Genomic DNA, 20,946 nt, shown 5'->3' on the forward strand with positions numbered 1-20,946 from the left:
GGTCTGGGAGGATCCCACATGCCGCAGAGCAACTAAGCCCATGAGCCAGAACTACTGAGCCTGCGCTCTAGAGCCCATGAGGCACAACTACTGAGCCCGCGTGCCACAACTACTGAAGCCCACGCGCCTAGAGCCCGTGCTCCACAACGAGAAACCACTGCAATGAGAAGCCCACACACCGCAACAAAGAGTAGCCCCCTGATCGCCCCAACTAGAGAAAGCCTGTGCGCAGCAACAAAGACCCAACACAGCCAAAAATATATTTAAAAAAAAAAAAAAAGTACACTGTGGTAATGGGGACACAACTGTATACCACTGCTAAAACTCACAGAACTATACACATAAAAGCGTCAATTTTACTTTTTGTAAATTATGCCACGATAAACCTGACTTTTAAAAAAAGCAATAAGCTCAGAAAAATATTTGCAACTCCTATGAGAGACAAGGACAAAAAATTACACTTTAGCCAATACTTCCACTGAATTGTTTAATCAAGCCAAGATTTCATGTACCTCCAGTTTTAATTACCTTTTCTATACAATATGGAGAGAAAACATAACATTTCCACCCTTCTGCTTACTAAGTAGTTTGTAGATTGTAATTTGGATATAGATAGCAACTCTCCTCCTAAGACCTTCAACAACTTTCACATTGTTGCCTTCTCATCTTGCATTATCATTCTTTCCACATTTCTGTTGGTTACCTACTATTCTTTTCTTTTCCAGTTTTATTGGCAAATAATTAACATACATCACTGTATAAGTTTAAGGTGTACAACATGATGGTTTGATTTACATAAATATATTGTAAAATCGCTGCCACAACAGGTTCAGCTAACATCCACCGATTATCTACTATTCTTTCATTTGAATATCAAAATAAAAACAGTACCATAAAATGCGAATGTTTTCCTAACCTTTCCCACTAAAAATTTTTTTGTACTTATCTTTTTCTTCAATTATTATGGTTCCATATTTCTTTCTCTCTTTCTAATACGTTTCACAGTCTAGTTTCAAAAACATTAATTTTGTCTGAATGTTCCCCAATTTTTCTTTCCCATTATACTATTAACTTGTCATTTCTTCATACTAACAGAAATAATCTACATATCCTTTCTTTATGTATCAATCACTGATCTTTAGGACTATCATTCAAATTTGTAAATCAAGCCCCTTGCCATCAACTTTGCTATATTTTGCTTTTGGATATTTTTGAGCAATTTCCCCTTAATTTTCTTAACTAGTGATTTCTCAGTTGAATAAACTTCAATGAAATCCCATTACCCCCTGAAATTTTTCTTAAGGTTCCCAAGTATAATTTTTGCATCATTTCTTCAAAATACTTTCCTATCAGTATATGAAGGTATATTTTCAAATTTTACCATTTACTTAATGGTTAATAGCAGTACTTTTTCTTTTTCAAACCTAACTCCTTTTCCAATTTCTCATTCAATTTAATCTAGTCTTAACCAACATTTACTGAGCTTCCTCTAATAGGTTTTGTTTGGAAAACAAAAACCCTCAAGGAGCTCATAAATGCTTTGGAGTAGTATTAACTCTTTCTATTCTGATTACATTTAGAAAAATTATTTTTTTCTTCTTCTTCCCCTTTATTAAAAAGGTAACATGAAAATATCACTTCAAGAACAGTTCTGGTTTTTTATTCCAAATGCACTCACCAGGTGAAAGGGAATAAATTACCCAGTCTTTGTGTAGGTGTGTTAACAGATATCACATCAGCAAGATCACAGATTCAACAGATAACACAGATTTTGTTTGAGCTGCATTTTAGAAATATGATTTAAATATTTAAAAGCTACCAACTATATATTATGAAAGATAAAAAGGACAATTGTTAGTATCTACTTTGTATTATTTCTAATTTTTTTCAAATTCGCTTTCCTTTTTCCTTTCCACCATTTAGCTTCTTTGTCCTCTTTTCCCAATTACTATTCTTGCTGCAAGATCTCCCTCAACTATCTTTCCCTTTCTCACATCAAGTAAAGCTACTGAGTTTCTTTCATGAGGCCTCTCAACATGTCTAGTAGGTAAGCTAGAAAAAAAGCTGATTCTAATTTTAGAGGGTAAGGAGAGGATACACAGGGAAATAAATTTTAATATTAAACAATTAAAACTAAAAATTAAAACTAAAAATTAAAACTATTCTATACTTCAATCATAAAAATGTTTATCTAAGTCTCATATAAGGTAAAATTATTTCAAAAACCTACATCTTAATACCAGTTAAACAGTTTCTCAATTGTTTTTGTACCTATTCTAAATTTTGAATTTTTCATTACAAGTTTAAAAATAATTATACCTGAGCTGATCTCCCTGGGCTATGCAGCTGCTTCCTACTAGCTATCTATTTTACATTTGGTAGTGTAAAATAGCTCGGTGCTTTGTGACCACCTAGAGGGGCGGGATAGGGAAGATGCGAGGGAGATGCAATAGCGAGGAGATATGGGGATATATGTATAGCTGATTCACTTTGTTATAAAGCAGAAACTAACACACCATTGTAAAACAATTATACTCCAATAAGGTTGTTAAAAATAATAATAATTATACCCTTATGAAGAAAAATATTTCTTGATATTTCCACTGAATCACATGCCAAATGATACCTGGTTACTAACTCTTTGACACTGAGTTTCAATGAGGAGAAAAATAAGTTAGATCTATTATCCTGGCTTCCCATGGAGACAGGGTGCATAACAAAACTAACTCCTAAAACAGAGTGATGCACTTCAAACAATAAAATGCACCCCTTCTGAGCTTTTCAGCTCCTAAGAATTCCTATATCAGAAAGAAAGGGGACTACATAATACTAACATTTTGATACCTTTCTTTTGTATTAGAGACGAAACAACTAGAATCAGCATAGCAAACATCACTAGAAATAAGAACATAGCTGTAGAAACTTTACCTACCAGGATTTCATGGTTTGAACTCTATGACCTTTCTGCTTCAAAGATCAACAGAGCCCAATTTTATTTTAATATCAGTTGTATAGCACATACATTAATATAACTTTAATATTTCCAAGCTATCACCATAGCCATTTTTGCTACAAATATTAACATCTCTACCAAAAGATGTTTGATATAGCTATAGATGAATGCCTATGAAGATGTAAATAATAACAAATAAACCTTTTTAAAAATTATCAATCTAGGGCTTCCCTGGTGGCGCAGTGGTTGAGAGTCCACCTGCCGATGCAGGGGACACGGGTTCGTGCCCCGGTCCGGGAAGATCCCACATGCCGCGGAGCGGCTGGGCCCGTGAGCCATGGCCGCTGAGTCTGCGCGTCCAGAGCCTGTGCTCCACAACGGGAGAGGCCACAGCAGTGAGAGGCCCGTGTACCCCAAAAAATAAAAAATTAAAAAAATTAAAAAAAAATTATCAATCTAAAAGTCAAGAGATTTTTATTAAAAAGCCAAGAAAAGATTAGAATTCTAAGCAAACCAATGAGGTTAAAATGCTAATTTAAACCCATCTTAAACTGGATCACAGGATAGCTGATTCTGATATACTAAAATTGTAACTTTAAAAAAAAAAGGAAAATTCATTCTTTGCCTATGTTAGATATTATTTTCCAAATTACAAAAAAATTCTGTCTTAATAAAACATGAATTACTCAATTTACATATATACACATACATATATTTAATCTATATCCTTCACAATTATTTCTATGCTTTACAAATATTTTCATTGAATTTTAAAAGAAAAGTTCATCATAATGCTTGTCCATCCAACAATATTGTTTACAGTTTAGTTTTATTCACTTTTCTAGTCCTCAGGGTATCATCCTTTACAGACAAGTATGGCTACACTTCACGTTTTAATAGTAGTTTGCAAGCTCAGATTTTGTTAACATGTCATAGTTCCATACAAAGCACCTTGAACTACCTCTAGTAGAACCTCTATCATATCATACAATAATGACTGGTTTACATTGTCTACCCTCAGGAGAAAATTCTTAATAGCTAGCACTGCATTTTAGAAATCTTGGTCTCCCAGAAGCTAGTGCTATGCCTGACACCCAAGAAATTAAATGGTTAATGAATGCAAAAATGAACTTTAATATAACTAAATCTTTTCGTAAATATTTCTTGATAAAACAATTCCTCTATGATAAAATGTTTGATACGACATGTATGATAAAATAATAATACAGAAAAGAAACTAACTAAAAAGAATAAATTCTTACTGCTTATTGAAGAAATACGGTTGTGTTCCCAGTCTTTGAGAAAGAGCTTGACAGCACTGGTCTACATCTTCTAAGACCTAACACAAGCAACAGACCCCAGAGAAAAATATTTAAATTAGCAAAGCAATAAAATGTGTCTAAAACTTAATATGTATCATAGTTTATAATAAAAATATAAATTTAGGTAACCATTTTTAGTATATTTAAATCAGACTATAGACCACATAGAGAACATACGTAATAATTTCTATACAAGAAACCGGAAGAAAATTTGAAAGCAAATTTCCTTTAAATACAAGTACATTTAAGTTACTTATAAGGATTATGATCAAGAAAGTTTTTATCTCAAAATTCTACTCCCTACAAAAATGTTTTCCTGAATCCATATAATCAAATGACTTCACATATATTAAAAAATCTGCTTCATAAAGATGACACTGCTGACCTACCATGAGTAAAAATCATTTGAATTGTTTTCCCACTAGTGGAAATAGATTTTATTTACTCCATCCCTCTTCATTTACCCAATCCCCCTTGTGGCCAACGGCACACATCAATGAGTTGGCTGACTAGGACTAGGGGTATCCTTGAAAATGAGACATTAATTAGCTTAATGATGCTCAAACTCATGACCTTGACAAGATATATATTTTTATAATTTTGCTACTTCAGTAAATTTAAGACCAAAGAAAAGCAGGTATATTAAGCACTGCATCTAACAGGGTTGGGTTTTTCTTTTTAAGCCCTGATGCTGCAGATCTATATTTATTGGCATAAAAAAATGTCCACAATGTATTGCTGAATGGATAAAAAAAATTAGGCTATAGAGTGGCAGTTATACTATGACCCCATTTAAAGAAAATGTTATTAAGAGACACCTAGAAGAATGTTCTCCATATAGTTAACAGTGGCAATTTCTAGATGGTAGGATTCCAGCCAACTTTTATTCCGTTTTTGAAGTTTTCGGTATTACATAATTTGTTTTACAATAAGCATGTGTGATTTTTATAAAACAAAAAAGTACTTCATGTCAGAGAAAATAAGAGCAAATGTTTTGTTAATTTTTTTTATTATGTTGGGAGTTTGTGGGTTTTTTTGGCTGCGCCGCGCAGCATGTGGGATCTTAGCTCCCCGACCTGGGATGGAACTGGCACCCCCTGCATTGGAAGCGCAGAGTCTTAACCACTAGACCGCCAGGAAGTCCCCTGGGATTTTTTTTAAAGGACCAACAATTAAAAATCTTTTTTCTTTATGTATTAAAGTTGAGGGTTTTACCAACTTCAATCTGAACTGACCTGGTCCAGAGTCTTGTTACCCCATCCAATAGCTTTCATCTTACGTTTGACTTCCCACTGTTTCTGATAGGCCAAAATATGATTCAGAGGCCAAGGGTAAGGAGATCCATACCTAGCATGAGTGATCTAAAGCAAAAAGATTATGTTAAAAATATGATTCTAAAGACATAGCCTGTTTTCACAAATAAAATTCTAAGGGAAATATATTTCCAGAGACCACAAACAGAGCAATCTGAAAAAATAAAACAAAACATAGCTTGCAATCTAAAAATTAAAATTTTAAACCATTCTCTTTAAAAATATATAAACTTTCACATACTCTGCAACCAGTTATATCAAACAATGACACACAGCTTCCTTAAAATGTATGTGCAAGCAAAATTAAAGTGAAAAACTATATCACTAATGGTATAAACCACAATGTTTCATTTATGAGCAGGGACCTATGATTCTGAGCAAAAGTGTTTTTTCATTAAATTTTAATTAAGATAAATGTTGCAGAACCACTCACCTCCCCTACAGTAGCTTCATCACACCACTGAAGATACAACTAGGAAAAAAAAAACAGTCACCAAAACTTTAAAGTATCAAAGAGAAAATGGATAAAGAAAGTTACTTCTTGCCAGGGTAATTTTTTATAAGCCAACGTCATAAAAGTCACATATGTGAGGGTTGTTTTTGTTTTTTCTTGGCTAATGTTGCTACACAGAATTATTAAACTTAATGGTGGTACCTATAAAAATATTTCTTATTCATAGAATACATCTCTAAATGCCATTAAAGTATTTTACAGATACCATTTAAGTGAATTTCACAAGACCAAAATAAAATAATGAGTGGGCAAGAGTCACTCCTGTTTACAAACAGAAAAACTAGAAATGATAATATCAGGCAACTTGTTCAATGATAATGATCAAATAATTTGGGTAACGACACTAGCCCAAGAAGTGGCTTGAATGTTTTCCTATTTTTCAGTAACTTTAACATAACCCATAAAAAAGATGATCTTTTATGAGAGAAAAAGCTTATTTTCAAGGCCTATTATCTTCTATTATACCTCTGCAGTCAACAGCATATTGTTGACTAATTCCATGTAGGCTTTCATTTCTGCTTTTTGGACTTCATCCAGCCCATCACTAAGAGAATGGCCCTAAAGGGAATTTAAAAAACTTTAAAAGAGCATCATATTAAATATACAAAAACTTTCAGTTATCTTACTACCAAGTAATACACCATCAATGTTTTACTGTAAATGTCCAATGGATTCATTTCCAAAATGCCCCCTAAAACATAATTATTTTATGTGAAAAAATAATACTTTGCTATCACTACAAAATATTAATAAGAAGTATTTACTTGTCATTATAAAAATGTATCTTTCAAGAGACAAAATTTATTATTTCACAAAAGAAGAAAAGAGCGATGGTCAGTAAACCTTGTTTTTTTTAAGAGACTAACCTTTTTAGTAATAAAATAAATTCCAAAGATTGACATGTGTTACTTACAAAGTGGTCAAAGATTTTCTTAAATGTTATTAGTAAAGGAGAGGGAAATAGACACTAATTTTTAAATTCTAATACAGTATAGTAATGAGTAGATGCATAAAATAGTATAAGCTTTAGTTGTAAGATTTTTAAAATGCATACCCTATAACACTGTATTATCACTCTTAGGAATTTATCCTAAGGAGATAACTTAACGAGTGTACAAAGGTGTACGTACAAGAATATTTGTATTAGCACTCAATAACAGCAGAAAATTGGCAACAATTTCAGTGTCCATCAATAAAGACTTAAATAAATCATAATACATCCATATGATAGAATATTATACAACAATTTAAAAGGATGACATATATCTATAGTCATTAAATGGAAGAATTTCAAAACACACTTATGATTTTAAAAGGCAGGTTGCAAAATAATACATAATAGTATGACCTGTATTTTTCTACATATGCAAAAAAAAATTCTGGAAGCATGTTCCCCAAAATGTTAATGGAGGTTGTTCTTTGATAACTATTAAAATCTAAACTGAATAATAATTCAAATGGGTAAATTAGCATTGATACATTCAACTTTTAAACATATTCTATAACTCCCTTCTCAAAGGTTAACCTGATATTTTACAACAATGAAGAGTTTTCATTTGTGACCAAAATTCTCTTAAGCGTGAGTTAGAAAATTATCTATCACTTTGTAAAGGTCAAATGGCCTCTTCTGCCACTGACTTACATTATGGGGGGAAAAAAACTTACTCTTTAGAAATATTTCTCTGGTAGTTTATATCAGCATTTTGTAAAACTAGGTTAAAATCAACGTAAATGTTACAACACCCTAAAGAATGATGAATGACTTATTTAAAAGTAACTGTGATCAAATGCATTTAATATCTTTTTTATTACCTTGGCTTTAACGAATTGGACTATTGGACCAAGTTCCGATACTACTTGATTTCCTACGTGAATAAAAGGTACTTTACCTGTTGAGGGGGAAAAAAAATGTGAAAACACTCTTCATAAATTAAAGTTTGTGCTAAAAAGGAAATCAACACAAAACTGGGATATGTTTTATTAATACACACAGTTTCCTAACACTATGACTTTTGAAAATCATAGTTAAATGTGTATGTTAAATTCTAAAACTTTTTAAACATTACTAATTTTAAAACAAAAGAAAAAAAAAGGAGATTCATTTCTAGAGTTCTTATATGTAATAACAGATCAAAATATTCCCTTTTCAGAGCTAACACTAATAAATCACTATATAGCAGTAAATACTAATTATTCAAATTATATGAACCAAGCCTAGTCATTGGTTCATGACCACTGATAGATCCGAAAAAATTAAACTGGGCCTTCTCTTCAGAGTACAATGAATCAATCTATATTTAAGCTACATTTATGAAGCTTATTTTTTTTTTTTTTACATCTACTACTTTCAAATCTCAGGTACCCATTCAGATCAATTGTTTAAGCACATAATGGTGCATTAATAAATGTTATCTGACTCAAAAATTTCAGGAATTAAGACAATAACAATCTTTGAAGGTATGCTAGCTTATGAATTATAATACAAAGTATGCTCCCAACACATGTGGGGAAAAAAGAATTAGTATGCTTACAAAAACTGGTTTCCCTAAATAAATGCCACATTAAAAAAGTAATATTTCATTTTTTTAAATACTAATAATAGATGAAATTATCAGAGATGACGATCTCCAAATAGCAATAAAGTCTACCTCAAATGCTAGAGGATGAAACTTTGTCAGACCTAGTTCAAATAGAGTTCACACTAACAGCTGGCTTCTTCGTGGTCCTTTTCAAGAGATTCACTCCTCTCTGGCTTAGACAGCCTGAGGGTAATGGATGAGGTGCACAGCACCAACAAAAGCTTCATCTGCGTCCACAGGACATTACAAAGGAAAGGCAGGCCTTTTGGAATACAACTCAACAGAGGTATTTAGAAGACATTTCCATTTACCAATATAAAAACACTGAATTCTGCATTCCTTTATTCTACCGCTTTATAAATATTTCAAAAGAGAAAAAAATTTCTTATCTGCATTAAGAATTAGATCATACTCTTTTTAAACTTGGGATAATATCTTTGTAACTACTATACTGATAGAAATAGTGCAGGTCCTCTGAGATAATATGACCAGAGAATGAAAACGATTTGTGAATGAATGTCTAGACTGAAGAGTATTTTGTGGTGGTACATTTTGAGATCAAAGTATATTTCTCATTTTCATTATCCAGTTTGGAGTTCTTGGAAGACAGAGTTTATACTGGCATACCTTGTCTTATTGTACTTTGCTTTATTGTGCTTTGCAGATATTGCGTGTTTTTACAAACTGAAGGTATGTGGCAACCCCGAATTGCGTAAGTGTATTGGTGCCATTTTTCCAACAGCATTTGCTTACTTTATGTCTCTATATCACATTTTGGTAATTTTCACAATACTTCAAACATTTTCATGATTATTATATTTGTTATAAATATAAAACTTTAAAGGATGAGGAGTTGCTTCTTATGGATGAGCAAAGAAAGTGGTTTCTTGAAATAAAATCTACTCTTAGTGAAGATGCTGTGAAGACTGTTGAAATGACAACAAAGGATTTAGAATATTACATAAACTTAGTTTATAAAACAGCACCAGGGTTTGAGAGGATTGACTCCAATTCTGAAAGACGTTCTACTGTGGGTAAAACGCCATCAAACAGCATTCCATGCTACAGAGAAATCGTTTGTGAAAGGAAGAGTCAATCGAAAAGGCAAACTTCAATGCTGTCTTATTTTAAGAAATGGCCAGGGACTTCCCTGGTGGCACAGTGGTTGAGAATCCGCCTGCCAATGCACGGGACACGGGTTCGAGACCTGGTCCGGAAAGATCCCACGTACTGCGGAGCAACTGAGCCCGTGCGCCACAGCTACTGAGCCTACACTCTACAGCCCGTGAGCCACAACTACTGATGCCATGTGCCACAACTACTGAAGCCCACGCACCTAGAGCCCGTGCTCCGCAACAAGGGAAGCCACTGCAATGAAAAGCCCCCACAACACAACGAAGAGTGGCCCCCACTGACCGCAACTGGAGGGGGCCCGCGCACACCAATGAAGACCCAACACAGCAATCAATCAATCAATCAATGAGTGAATGAATGAATGAATGAAAGAAACAATAAGAAATGGCCAGAGCCACCCCAACCTTCAGCAACCACCACCCTGATCAGCCAGCAGCCATCAATATGGAGGTAAGACCCTCCGCCAGCAAAAAGGTTTTGACTCACTGAAGGCTCAGATGATGGTTAGCATTTTTTAGCAATAAAATATTCCTAATGGAGATATGTATAGTGTTTTTTTAGCCACAATGTTATTTCACACTTAACAGACTACAGTACAGTGTAAACATAACTTTTATATGCATCGGGAAACCAAAAATATCCATGTGACTCACTTTATTGCGATATTCGCTTTACTGTGGTGGTCTGGAACCAAACCCCACAGTATCTCAAGGTATGCCTGTATTTTATTTCTTTTCTTAAAAATACTTCGAGCATTGTAGATTCTGAAGCAGGGAAGCAGTGTGGGGAGCCAATTGAATACTCATATATCTCTAAATACAAAGAAATAAATAAAAATCAAGGCAACAAGGGACTTACCTGGTTGGCGCAGTGGATAACAATCCACCTGCCAATGCAGGGGACACGGGTTTGAGCCCTGGTCCAGGAAGATCTCACATGCCATGGAGCAACTAAGCCCACATTCCACAACTACTGAGCTTGCGCTCTAGAGCCCGCGAACCACAAATACTGAGCCCACGTGCCACAACTACTGAAGCTCAGGCACCTAAAGCCCATGCTCCGCAACAAGAGAAGCCACCACAATGAGAAGCCCGCGCACCACAATGAAGAGTAGCCCCTGCTCGCCACAACTAGCGAAAGCCCGTGCACAGCAACGAAGACCCAACGCAGCCAAAAAATTAATTTTTTAAAAAAATCAAGGCAACAAATTAGAAGTAAATAATGTTTTCTGTCACTAGCCTGACTTAAGGTGGAGCCAGTGTTATATCCTTATTATTGGAGGTGATCAGGCAAATGCAGAGTGAGACAGTTATTCTCTGGTACCAATCAAAGGTCATAAAAAAAAAACCCCAAAGGCCCTGCTTCTCATTTTAGGCGGAATAATCATTTTTGGAACTTTTATATTTAAAGAAAGCAAGATGTTGCCAAGCAAGTTTATTTATTCAGAGAATATTAGAAATAGAAAGGACCTTGGATGTCATCTAATGAAACCACCTCATATTACAGATGAAGCCACTGAGGCTCAAAGAAAAGAAGTGAATTTCCCAAGAAAACTGTTAACATGTGACAAAGTCACAGAAGGGTTAGACTAAAAATTTCCTAACTCTTAGCCAAGTGGTCTTCTGACTATTCCATGATGTTCTCTGCTTTAAAAATCTACCAACAACCAGATCAAACAAGCAAATAAAATATAACACATTCCCATGGTCACCCAAATCATATGATGAAAGAAACACTAGAGATGATGAAATTTAAATACCTTAATAGAAAGTGTCATTTTCATCTACCTATAGGAGACTTCTCCTATGCATATATGTATATATGCATGTATTGTAGTCTCTATACTATTTATGTTTGTCTTTCCTAGAATCTATAAAGATGGATAACTACCTAGGTAATACTACATATAGTACAGTCATTTTAGGAAATAGGTGGATAAGCTATATGGCTTCTCCTTGATTTGTCAAAGATATTAACTTTAGTATTAGATTACTAACCTTTTTATATGTATATCTACACTCTTTGTATGACTACACAGAGGAAAAAGATGGACAGAACCCAATATAATTCATTTCACCACAATTCAATACAGTTTATAAAACCTATGTATAAACTTAAAACAAAATGATTCAATTAATAGCCTTCAAGAATCTAAAAGATGTATATGTTTATAAGTCTAAAAATTCTTTTATTGAAACGTTTTTAAAATGTATATTCATAAACCTATAAATGTAGAGATATTCATATAGAATTTTCAGTGTGTATAGAGAGGGTGTCTTCACAACTGTTGACGATTATTACCACCCTTAAGAGTTTATGATGAAAAAAATGTCATTCCTAACAATCCAAGTCATTCCTAAATTATCACCGCAATAAAGAGATCGATAAATGTCTCCCTAAAAAGCAACGTAATACACTTGTACCAATCAGTTATATTCAACGAATTTATTCATAAAGCAGTGGTTCTATGTGTTATTATTGCTCCAGCAAAACCATAATTATAATAACCCATACCAATTCTATTTATTTATCAGATTTGGTGGCACTATATTTTTATATTAAAAATTACCTGAATCATATTTATTTAAAACTGTACCTTAATCTACTAATACATGATACACAGAAAAGGCAATACTGATTATAAAAAATAACAGAAAGGCTAAAACCTTAGTAAGAAAAAGTAACTTAAAAACTTAAAATGAAACAAAAAGAATCAGAAACCAAAGACCAAAGACATTCAAAGACAGATCTATGACATGTTAATTTAATTATTCCACAATCTCTCTTCTTCCATTGGCATAATGGCAGAATACAATTTAGAGAAGTGTATTTAATAATAAATGGATTCATATATTAAAATTTGTTTTCTGAAGAAGGAACAGTCTTATGTAAATAAGACTGGGGGAAATCTGAGATTATGCATTTTCTTAACATTTACTATTTGAAACAATTCCCCTAACTTTCCAGTAATCATCTCTGACCACAGAGTTGAAATGAGTAGACATGTCACCCCAAGACTGTCAAGTTTGCAACTGTTACTTTATAGAGTGGGAAAATTCTTCAAAGGGTAAACAAAAAATATAGGCATTTAAAAAATCTAGGTACAAACTGGACTATCACTGCAATTTTATCAATGCAGAATATTAACAGAGAAGAAAAACAAAACTAAAAAACACTTACCAGATGGAGACATATATTCTGCATTTGCCCTGCAAACCACTTTGACGGGCAGATTACACATCTGCAAAAAGGCCTGTCAACCAAGAGAAGTCTACAGTAAGTCTAGTGAAAGTATATGCATATTCGAACACAACTTTTTATTTATTTCTTTTCCAAACTTAATAGCTCAGGAAAAGAAAAAGAATGAATCAACCTAAAGTGAAAGATTTGTACTCTAAAACAAAAATAAAATGTCATTTCAATACTAAAAATCAATATGACTTAGACACCAGTAAATGTATAAAACTTAAAGCATTTATACACAAAAATGTAAATTATCCACTTATTTTACTGCATTAGTTTATGTAAGTCAGCAATACTGTGTATTTATTTAATTTTCTTTAACAGATGACTGAAGTCCAAACTTTATAAGCTATTACTAACTTCCACCACTCTTTACAGAATCCTTATCTTTCCCGTCTTAGGGGAAAACTCTCAAAATGTTAATTTTACTACTTCAAAGTTCTCTCCAATAATACTCAGCATCCTAATGCGTAGCTTTCATGCTTATTAACTCACTTTTTAAAGATATAGAATTGTTTATTTTTACTTTGTTTATAGCAACAAAAATTTTATAAGTGACTTAATTGTCTAACAATAGGGAACTGTTAAATTATTTATGGTAAATGCAAACCATATAATTTTATACAACAATTTTTTAAAATCATTAATTATATCTTCACACATGACTGCCTGAAATAAGAACTTTATTTCCAAAGCTTCCTTCCAACTGGGTGTGACCAATGTCTAAATTCTGGCCAACAGGACTCAAAGTTCTGGGCAACTGCTCGGGAAGTTTCTTTAAAAAGAAGAGATATGACCTCTCCTGTTTTTCCTTCTTGCTGACTAGAATGTGAAAAAGATGACTTACAGCCACCGTAGCCAAACTGAATCACAGTAAAAGCTGAATGTTGAAGATGGTAGAGCAACAAGAAGAGGCAGGAAGTCTAAGTTTTTGATAATCATTCAGTCCCAAACCTGGATTACTTGTATTAAAAAAAGAAAGAAAGAAAAGAAAGAAACTTCTACCTTTTTAAGCCACTGCTATTTTGGGTTTTCCATGACTCACAGCCAAACCTAATCCTGACTAATTTACCAACAATTACTGTTTCTAAGTTGAAACAGCACCTCACCCAAACAAAAGTTGACTCCTCTATGTCTATGTAAGTATAACTAACAGTCCTCTAAATACTATAACCTATGCTCCCAATTTATAACAATAATAGTGAGCTTCTTGGTTGGCCCACAAGTATGGACTCCAGGTAGTGGTTCTCAAGCTTCAGTGTACCATCAAAGTCATGTGGAAGGCTTGTTAAAACACGGATTGCTAGGAAGGGAAGAATTAGAATAAGTATAAAGAGACCTTTCAAGAAAACTGAGAAGGAAGAAGGGAATTAAGAAGGGTCAGCTCCCTTCTATTATATATGTATCTGTACCCAATGATGGAAAAAGGTTGAGCTCATTAAAACATATATAGGAAATAGGCTGAAATGACAAGAACCAGGCAGAATAACTGACATACAAGATCCATGAGAAGATAAAAAGGAATGAAATAAGAGCACAGGTGGAAGCATCTGTTTTTTTCAGGAAACAGGACACTTTTTCCACTGTACTTGCAAGGGGTGGTCAGCATCAGTGATGATGACTGCAAGCTGATAAGTGAGAAGGACAAGAAAATGAGGGAGTGCTCATATTCTGTGAAATGGGAGAAAAAACCGTCTGCCGAGAATGTAGGACCAAGAGGGGGTTTAGGCCTTCAGAAGAACAAAAAGAATTTGAAAGAACTGCTTAATGCGTCTTCTCAAAGGTCAGAATAATACTCAGTTGTTAGTTAACAATCATAGTACTATATAAAATAGTAAATATGGTATATTTTGCTAACCTCCATGTATATTGGTAACTGTACTAATCATTGTTCCAAAAAGCTGTGTTTCACTAAAAGAGATTAAGCAAAATTGAAACATTCTACAATTGAAGCCGTGTTTCCAGTCCTGTGAATTTTTTACTTCTTTACTAAAAAATAACTGGCTTAATTTTAACCAATTTAACAACATTCAACTTACCACAGACCTCAATTGATGGCACAATTCTACTTAGCCAAAGATTAATTTTATGGCATTTACTGCAATTATTCTTCATCCCTGATTCAAAAGAAATTTTCTGAATTAATCTGAATTAATCACAAAGAAGTCTGATGTCACAAACACAGTATTTTCATCCAAACATTAAAAATGCAAACCAAAACATTACCATTACTGTCTTCAAGAATATAAAAATTCCAAATCCAAAACAGACTTTGATTCAACAGTATTTCTCCTTTCTCTTGTAGCACAGGAGAAAAATCTCTGAGGCTCCAGAATAGGACTTTCACCTTTCACTTGCATTTTCAATCTCTTATCAGCACCTCAAATACTCTAATTAAAACAGGTGTGATACACCAACCTAAAACACATTTTATTTTCAATTCTGAATAGCAATCTGCATACTTTTATTCTTATGTAAATACAAAGAAAAATGTAGTTCTAATCATAATAAGGAAAGTTAGGAAAATTCAGCCAACTCCTATTCCTCTGTTGGATACATTATTCCAAACTAATTCAAGTGATTGACAACATAAAATAATTTAAATAAAAAATTTAGCACATCCTATGAGAACAATGATTTATAACTGTGCTGTCTAGTATGGTAGCCACTAGCCACCTGTGGCTATTTAACTTAAATTTAAATTGATTAAATTTGAATAAAATTTTTAATTCAGTTCCCCAGTCACACTAGCCATTTCACATGCTCAATAGCCATTTCACATGCTCAATAGCCATATGTGGCTAGTGGCTACCATATTTATTGGCCAGCACAAATAACAGAACATTTCCATCATCACAGAAAGTTCTACTGGACACTGTGGGTCTATTGCAATAGCAATGGTAATAGCAATAGCAATGGTAATCAGTGCATAAAAGATACCTTAGCAAAACAGGCTGACATCATCTGAAAGAGATTAGGCTAAATATTATAAAAACAACCTGCATAGTATTACAGTGATGACTGTGAGACATTAAACACCATAATATTTTCAATTTTCAGAAAGAACTAATATAGGGTTTACTCATTTGCTGAGCAACCCCAATTGACAAAATGGGTCAGGTAAGTTTATTAAAATGTGAAAACTAAGAACTTTAGAATGAATAAATTAAAGCACAGCCAATCAATATATTCTTTGAATATAAATTTACTGAGTACCTAAACATATGACATGGTAGGACTTTTTTAAACACACACACACACACACATGCACACAGAACATAATACCCAGTACCTAAAGTCTAAGACCCTGAAATTTAATCAGCTTCATGTAGTTTCAACATATTGAGTGAATTAATTGAGTTCATAGCGTCAAAAAAATTCATTGAAGGGTATGTCTGTATATTTTTTTATTTCCACAAAAAAATTCAGAGGAAAAAAGTAATACTAGATCATCGAGAACCAGTTAAACATGAAGGATTGAACTTACACATTTATCTCTGCAACCTTTCAAAAAATCCAATGAAGTAACTGTGAAGAAGCAGAAAATGTGTAAACCCAGAAAAACACAAAGAATGGAAGAGGAGACCAAAGCAGACCAGAGATGTCAACCCATTTTTAAAGATAAAAAGCAGACTTAGCAGGGCAGAGCAAGCTGAAACCTAAGGGCATGCAGAGGAGAAAATCAATACATTTGCAACACAGAAACTGGGAAGATTCCGAAACTGGAGGCACCAAGTACCACAGAAGGCAGAGGTGAGGTAAAGGACTACAAATAGGAGAATTGGATGAAAGTCTATAAAAGCATCAGACAACTAGCCCGCCCCCAATCTGGCAGGAGACAGGGGTTCATTCTCTGGAGAAACCCAACCAGAGAGGCTCCTGACGCAGGACCCAAGCACAGCAGAGGGCCCTGGGTAGAGGGTCACACTGGAAGGAAGGTTAAGGGAAAGTATGTACACTGTAGAGAGCCACAGCACCCTCTCCCTCTCAGCTCCCAAACACTGGCAGCCACAGTAAGTCCTCCAGAGTACCCCTCCATAGAAAACACCTACCAATACTGATGATTTTAGTGAGGGGTAGGGACAGTGGCCAAAAAATGGCCACCGTGCAATCAGTCTATAGTGAAGCCTGCATGTCAAAAAGTTCCTCAATGCCCCATCAGCTTTTTAGTGCCTCAATCTTAAATATAAATTGTTAGCAGAGATCAACAGATATTTGAGGAAAGCCTCAAACATACAGAGCCAAAACAAACTACAAAAAAAAGTAGTTGAGAGGAAACAGAAAATGCAGACAGCAACTTCAAAGAAAAATTATAATGGCTAATATTCATTGAGCACTTACTATGTGCCAGGTACTTGCATAAGAGCTTAACTCTATGAGGTAGGTACAAAAAAAAAATCCCTATTTTAAGATGAGAAAACAGAAGTACAGGGAGGTCAAGGAATCTATTCAAGGCATATAGGAAGAAAGGAAAGGAGGGAGGGAAGAAAGGAGAGAAAAAGGGAAAGAAAGGAAAAAAAGAAAGAAAGAAAAAGGGAAAAAAGGAAAATGAAAAGAAGCAAAGCATACAAAGGACTGAGATGACACTGAATGTCTCAAAAGAAGCTCCAAAAGCTAAAGGATGACAAAAGGCTTTCAAAATTCTAACAAAAAATCTTGCCAACCTAAAATTCTACATGTGGCCAAGGAATCAATCAGGTGTGACGATAGAATTTTAAAAAAACATAACACAAGCAAGGTCTTTTTTAAAAGCCTAAAATAAAAATAATAAACCAAGAAAAAAAGAACATAGGATGCAGAAAATTAGGGAATCCAACACAAAAGGAAGGCAAGAAGAATTCCCTGAATGATGATGAACAGCAGTCTTAACAACGAGCTATGACGCCAACCAAGTAAGAAACTGTCCCAATTAAAGTAGAAGGAACAGGGCTTTCAAAGGTAATAGTTCCAAGAAATAAATAAATAAATAAAGGACCTGACGCGTTTGACCATTGTGAGGGGGAGTTTTACAGTTCAAAGAGTTTAGGAGAGAAAACTACCCAAATGAATTAAATAAAGCAATTATTTACTCAATGGAAAAAAAATCATATAGAAAGAATATGTTCATTGTACACTAAGCCACTCAGTTGGGGTCAATATTTACATTCTAATTATAATATAAACACTGAATATTAATTTTACAAAAGTTAAAGAACTATTGGGAAAATGGAGAAGGAAAAGCGGAAGAGAGCTGCAAATGGTAAATTTCATAGTGGAATTCAATAGATATATTTAAATTAAAAAATGAAATGGCAACACAAGCATCTTACTTAGAAATATAGAGGTAAATACCAAGGGAAAAAAAATACAGCTGAAAGAACAGAAAGTGGTTGTTTCTGGGTATCAGGATTTGGGGTGAGGTAAGGGTGGGACAGTCGACTGTTTTCTGTGTGTGATAAGACTCCCATATATTGATGGTGGGAGTGGTAAACGAGCCAACCACTTTGAACTGTTTGGTAATATTGACTATTAAGCAGATGCCTACTCTGTCAGCCAACAATTCCCCTCCCAGAAATACACCAAAAAGAAACGAGGCATATAGCCACTAACATACAAGAATGCTCCTAGCAACTTCGTCCATATAATCAAATAAAGGAACTCAAATGTCCGTTAACATGAGCAGCAACTCTAAAATTCCTGATTCCAAGCTAAAAAGGATATATAATGTTACCAACTGCTATTATAAAAAAGCAAAAAATATAAAAAGATTACACATTTTTCTTAACTCTAAATTCTTTAGAAATAGCATACTTGGACAACTTTTAAATCAGAGAAATTCTAGAAACAATCCCAGAAGGTAACACCTATGATAATCCATGAAGATTCTAAATTCTATTTCTTCAGTAATTACTTCTGAATCATATCTTCTGGGAACTACAGCTCAAATATTTTGTAAAAACTAGTTTTGAGAAACAATATATTTCATTTACATATAATTGAAACTAAGGCCAGGAGTCTAAAGAAATAAGAACAATCTGTTACCAATCAATTTGACCCTTACAAATACTTTAAATCCTATATTCTAAAGTTATTTTAGATAACAGTGCCACTCCTTTTATTAGATCATAAAACTAGCATCTTAAATGTTGGGGGAAAACCTAACACATGTTGCAGATAAAGGAATGTCTTGTGATTGCTGGGGTCAGGTGGGGTGGGGGTGGCAGCAGTGGGAGGGATGAATGAACTGGGAGTGTGGGGTTAGCAGAAACAAACTACTATATATAGGATGGATAAACAACAAGGTCCTACTGTAGAGCACAGGGAACTACATTCGGTATCCTGTGATAGACCAGAATGGGAAAGAATATGAAAAAGAATGTATATATATGTATAACTGAATCACTTTCCTGTATAGTAGAAATTAACACAACATTGTCAATCAACTATACGTCAATAAAATAAATTTTTAAAAAAAGAATGTCAGAAATATAGACAGGGATCCTGTAACAGCAATCCTTCAGTAACACGGTGGCAAGGCTTCTGATTCCTCTTCCTTCTCATTTCAGAACACTCTGTCTTCTAAAACTAGCTTTTACTGCTGTAATTCCCAGTTATGTGCCTGGTACATAACAGATAATAATTATCAGCTCAATGAATAAATGAACAAACACACAAAAATCTGAACAATACGTAAACCACAAAATAAACAAAGAGTAGAGAATCCAAAACTCAGTACACCTAGTTCTAGTCATACATGAACTTTTCTAAATGAAACAATAGAAACTTCTGATTTACCAAAAACACAGGGGGAAAAAAAAGGCTGCTTTTGTCAGAATTCAAAACAAAATTTATACTCAACCACTGGTCCGGGTATAAATCAATGTAATCTTTTTAAAGGGCACATTGGTAACATCTACCAAAATTCTAAATACACATAGCCTTTGACCCAGTAATTGTATTGCTAGAAATATATCATATGGGCATATTTACATAAGATTATATAAGATATATATAAGGATATTCACACCTAAGCCCTATTTATAGTAGCAAAGTAATAATTATAACAATAGCCTAATATCCATCAATAAGAGACTGGTTCAATAAACTGTGGTGAATCTATTAATGGTATATTTGTAGCCTTCAAAAGAGAATGGGGTTGCCCCTCAACTGAACTTCTCACACTAAACTCCAAAGACATTTCTCATCTGGGCTACTGAATGACATAAGACAGTATACACCAAATGCAGAATTCTTTTTTGTATTATTTTTCTTCTAAAGGCCTGGAGCAAATCACTTAAACCATAGCTTAATAAGGCCTGCAAAAAGCTAATTTATTTGGTCCATTGCATAGCTTCCTGTGAACTAACTTGGTAGGAGGATATAATTTTGAATATCTAGAAGAATGAATGGAAAGCAATTATTCACTCACTCACTCAGTATTATTGAGCACGTGCTATAATATCAGAAACTGTTCTTGACACTGGGAATAGAGTGGTCCCAGACCTCATGGAGTTTACATTCTAATGGAGACAGATGATAAGCAAATAAGCAAGAATAGATCCACTGTGATTCCTGCTACTTAGAAATACAAAGCAGTGTGAGGGTATTGCCACTATATGTAGGATGGTCAGATAAGGGTTCACCGGTAACATAACATTTGAGCATAAACCTGAAGAAAGTCAGGGAGCAAGCCATGTAGGTTTCTAGGAGAAGAGCAGTCCAAGTTCAAAGCAGTTCTGTGCTTCAACTGGAGTGTTTGAGGAACAGCAACGAGACCTGTGTGACAATGCAGACTAAGGAAGTGAGTGGTAAGAGACAAGCTCAGAGAGACAACCAGGAGATCATGTAGGACATATAGATAATTGTAAGGATTGTGGCTTTTAATCCGAGTGAGACGAACAATCATTAC

At 34.1% G+C, this 20,946-nt stretch overlaps 1 protein-coding gene across 4 annotated transcripts in view; it reads right to left on the reverse strand.

The window, feature by feature from the left end:
• Nucleotides 1–20,946, reverse strand: part of MTX2 (metaxin 2) — a 63,699-nt gene that overhangs the window by 4,023 nt on the left and 38,730 nt on the right. For 2 of the 4 annotated variants that reach the window (XM_019923185.2, XM_019923186.2), the window contains exons 4-9: nt 12,996–13,068; nt 7,915–7,991; nt 6,568–6,660; nt 6,022–6,060; nt 5,511–5,636; nt 4,216–4,292 (exon numbers count right to left, since the gene is read on the reverse strand). In XM_019923185.2, the coding sequence (XP_019778744.1) occupies nt 4,216–4,292; nt 5,511–5,636; nt 6,022–6,060; nt 6,568–6,660; nt 7,915–7,991; nt 12,996–13,068 (485 nt within the window). Of the gene's footprint in view, nt 1–4,215; nt 4,293–5,510; nt 5,637–6,021; nt 6,061–6,567; nt 6,661–7,914; nt 7,992–12,995; nt 13,087–15,097; nt 15,176–20,946 lie in introns of all 4 variants that reach the window. The other 2 variants (XM_019923187.2, XM_019923188.2) reach the window with 2 other exon arrangements.

Source organism: Tursiops truncatus, chromosome 7 (genome assembly GCF_011762595.2).
Source record: "Tursiops truncatus isolate mTurTru1 chromosome 7, mTurTru1.mat.Y, whole genome shotgun sequence".
Lineage (NCBI taxonomy): Eukaryota > Metazoa > Chordata > Mammalia > Artiodactyla > Delphinidae > Tursiops > Tursiops truncatus.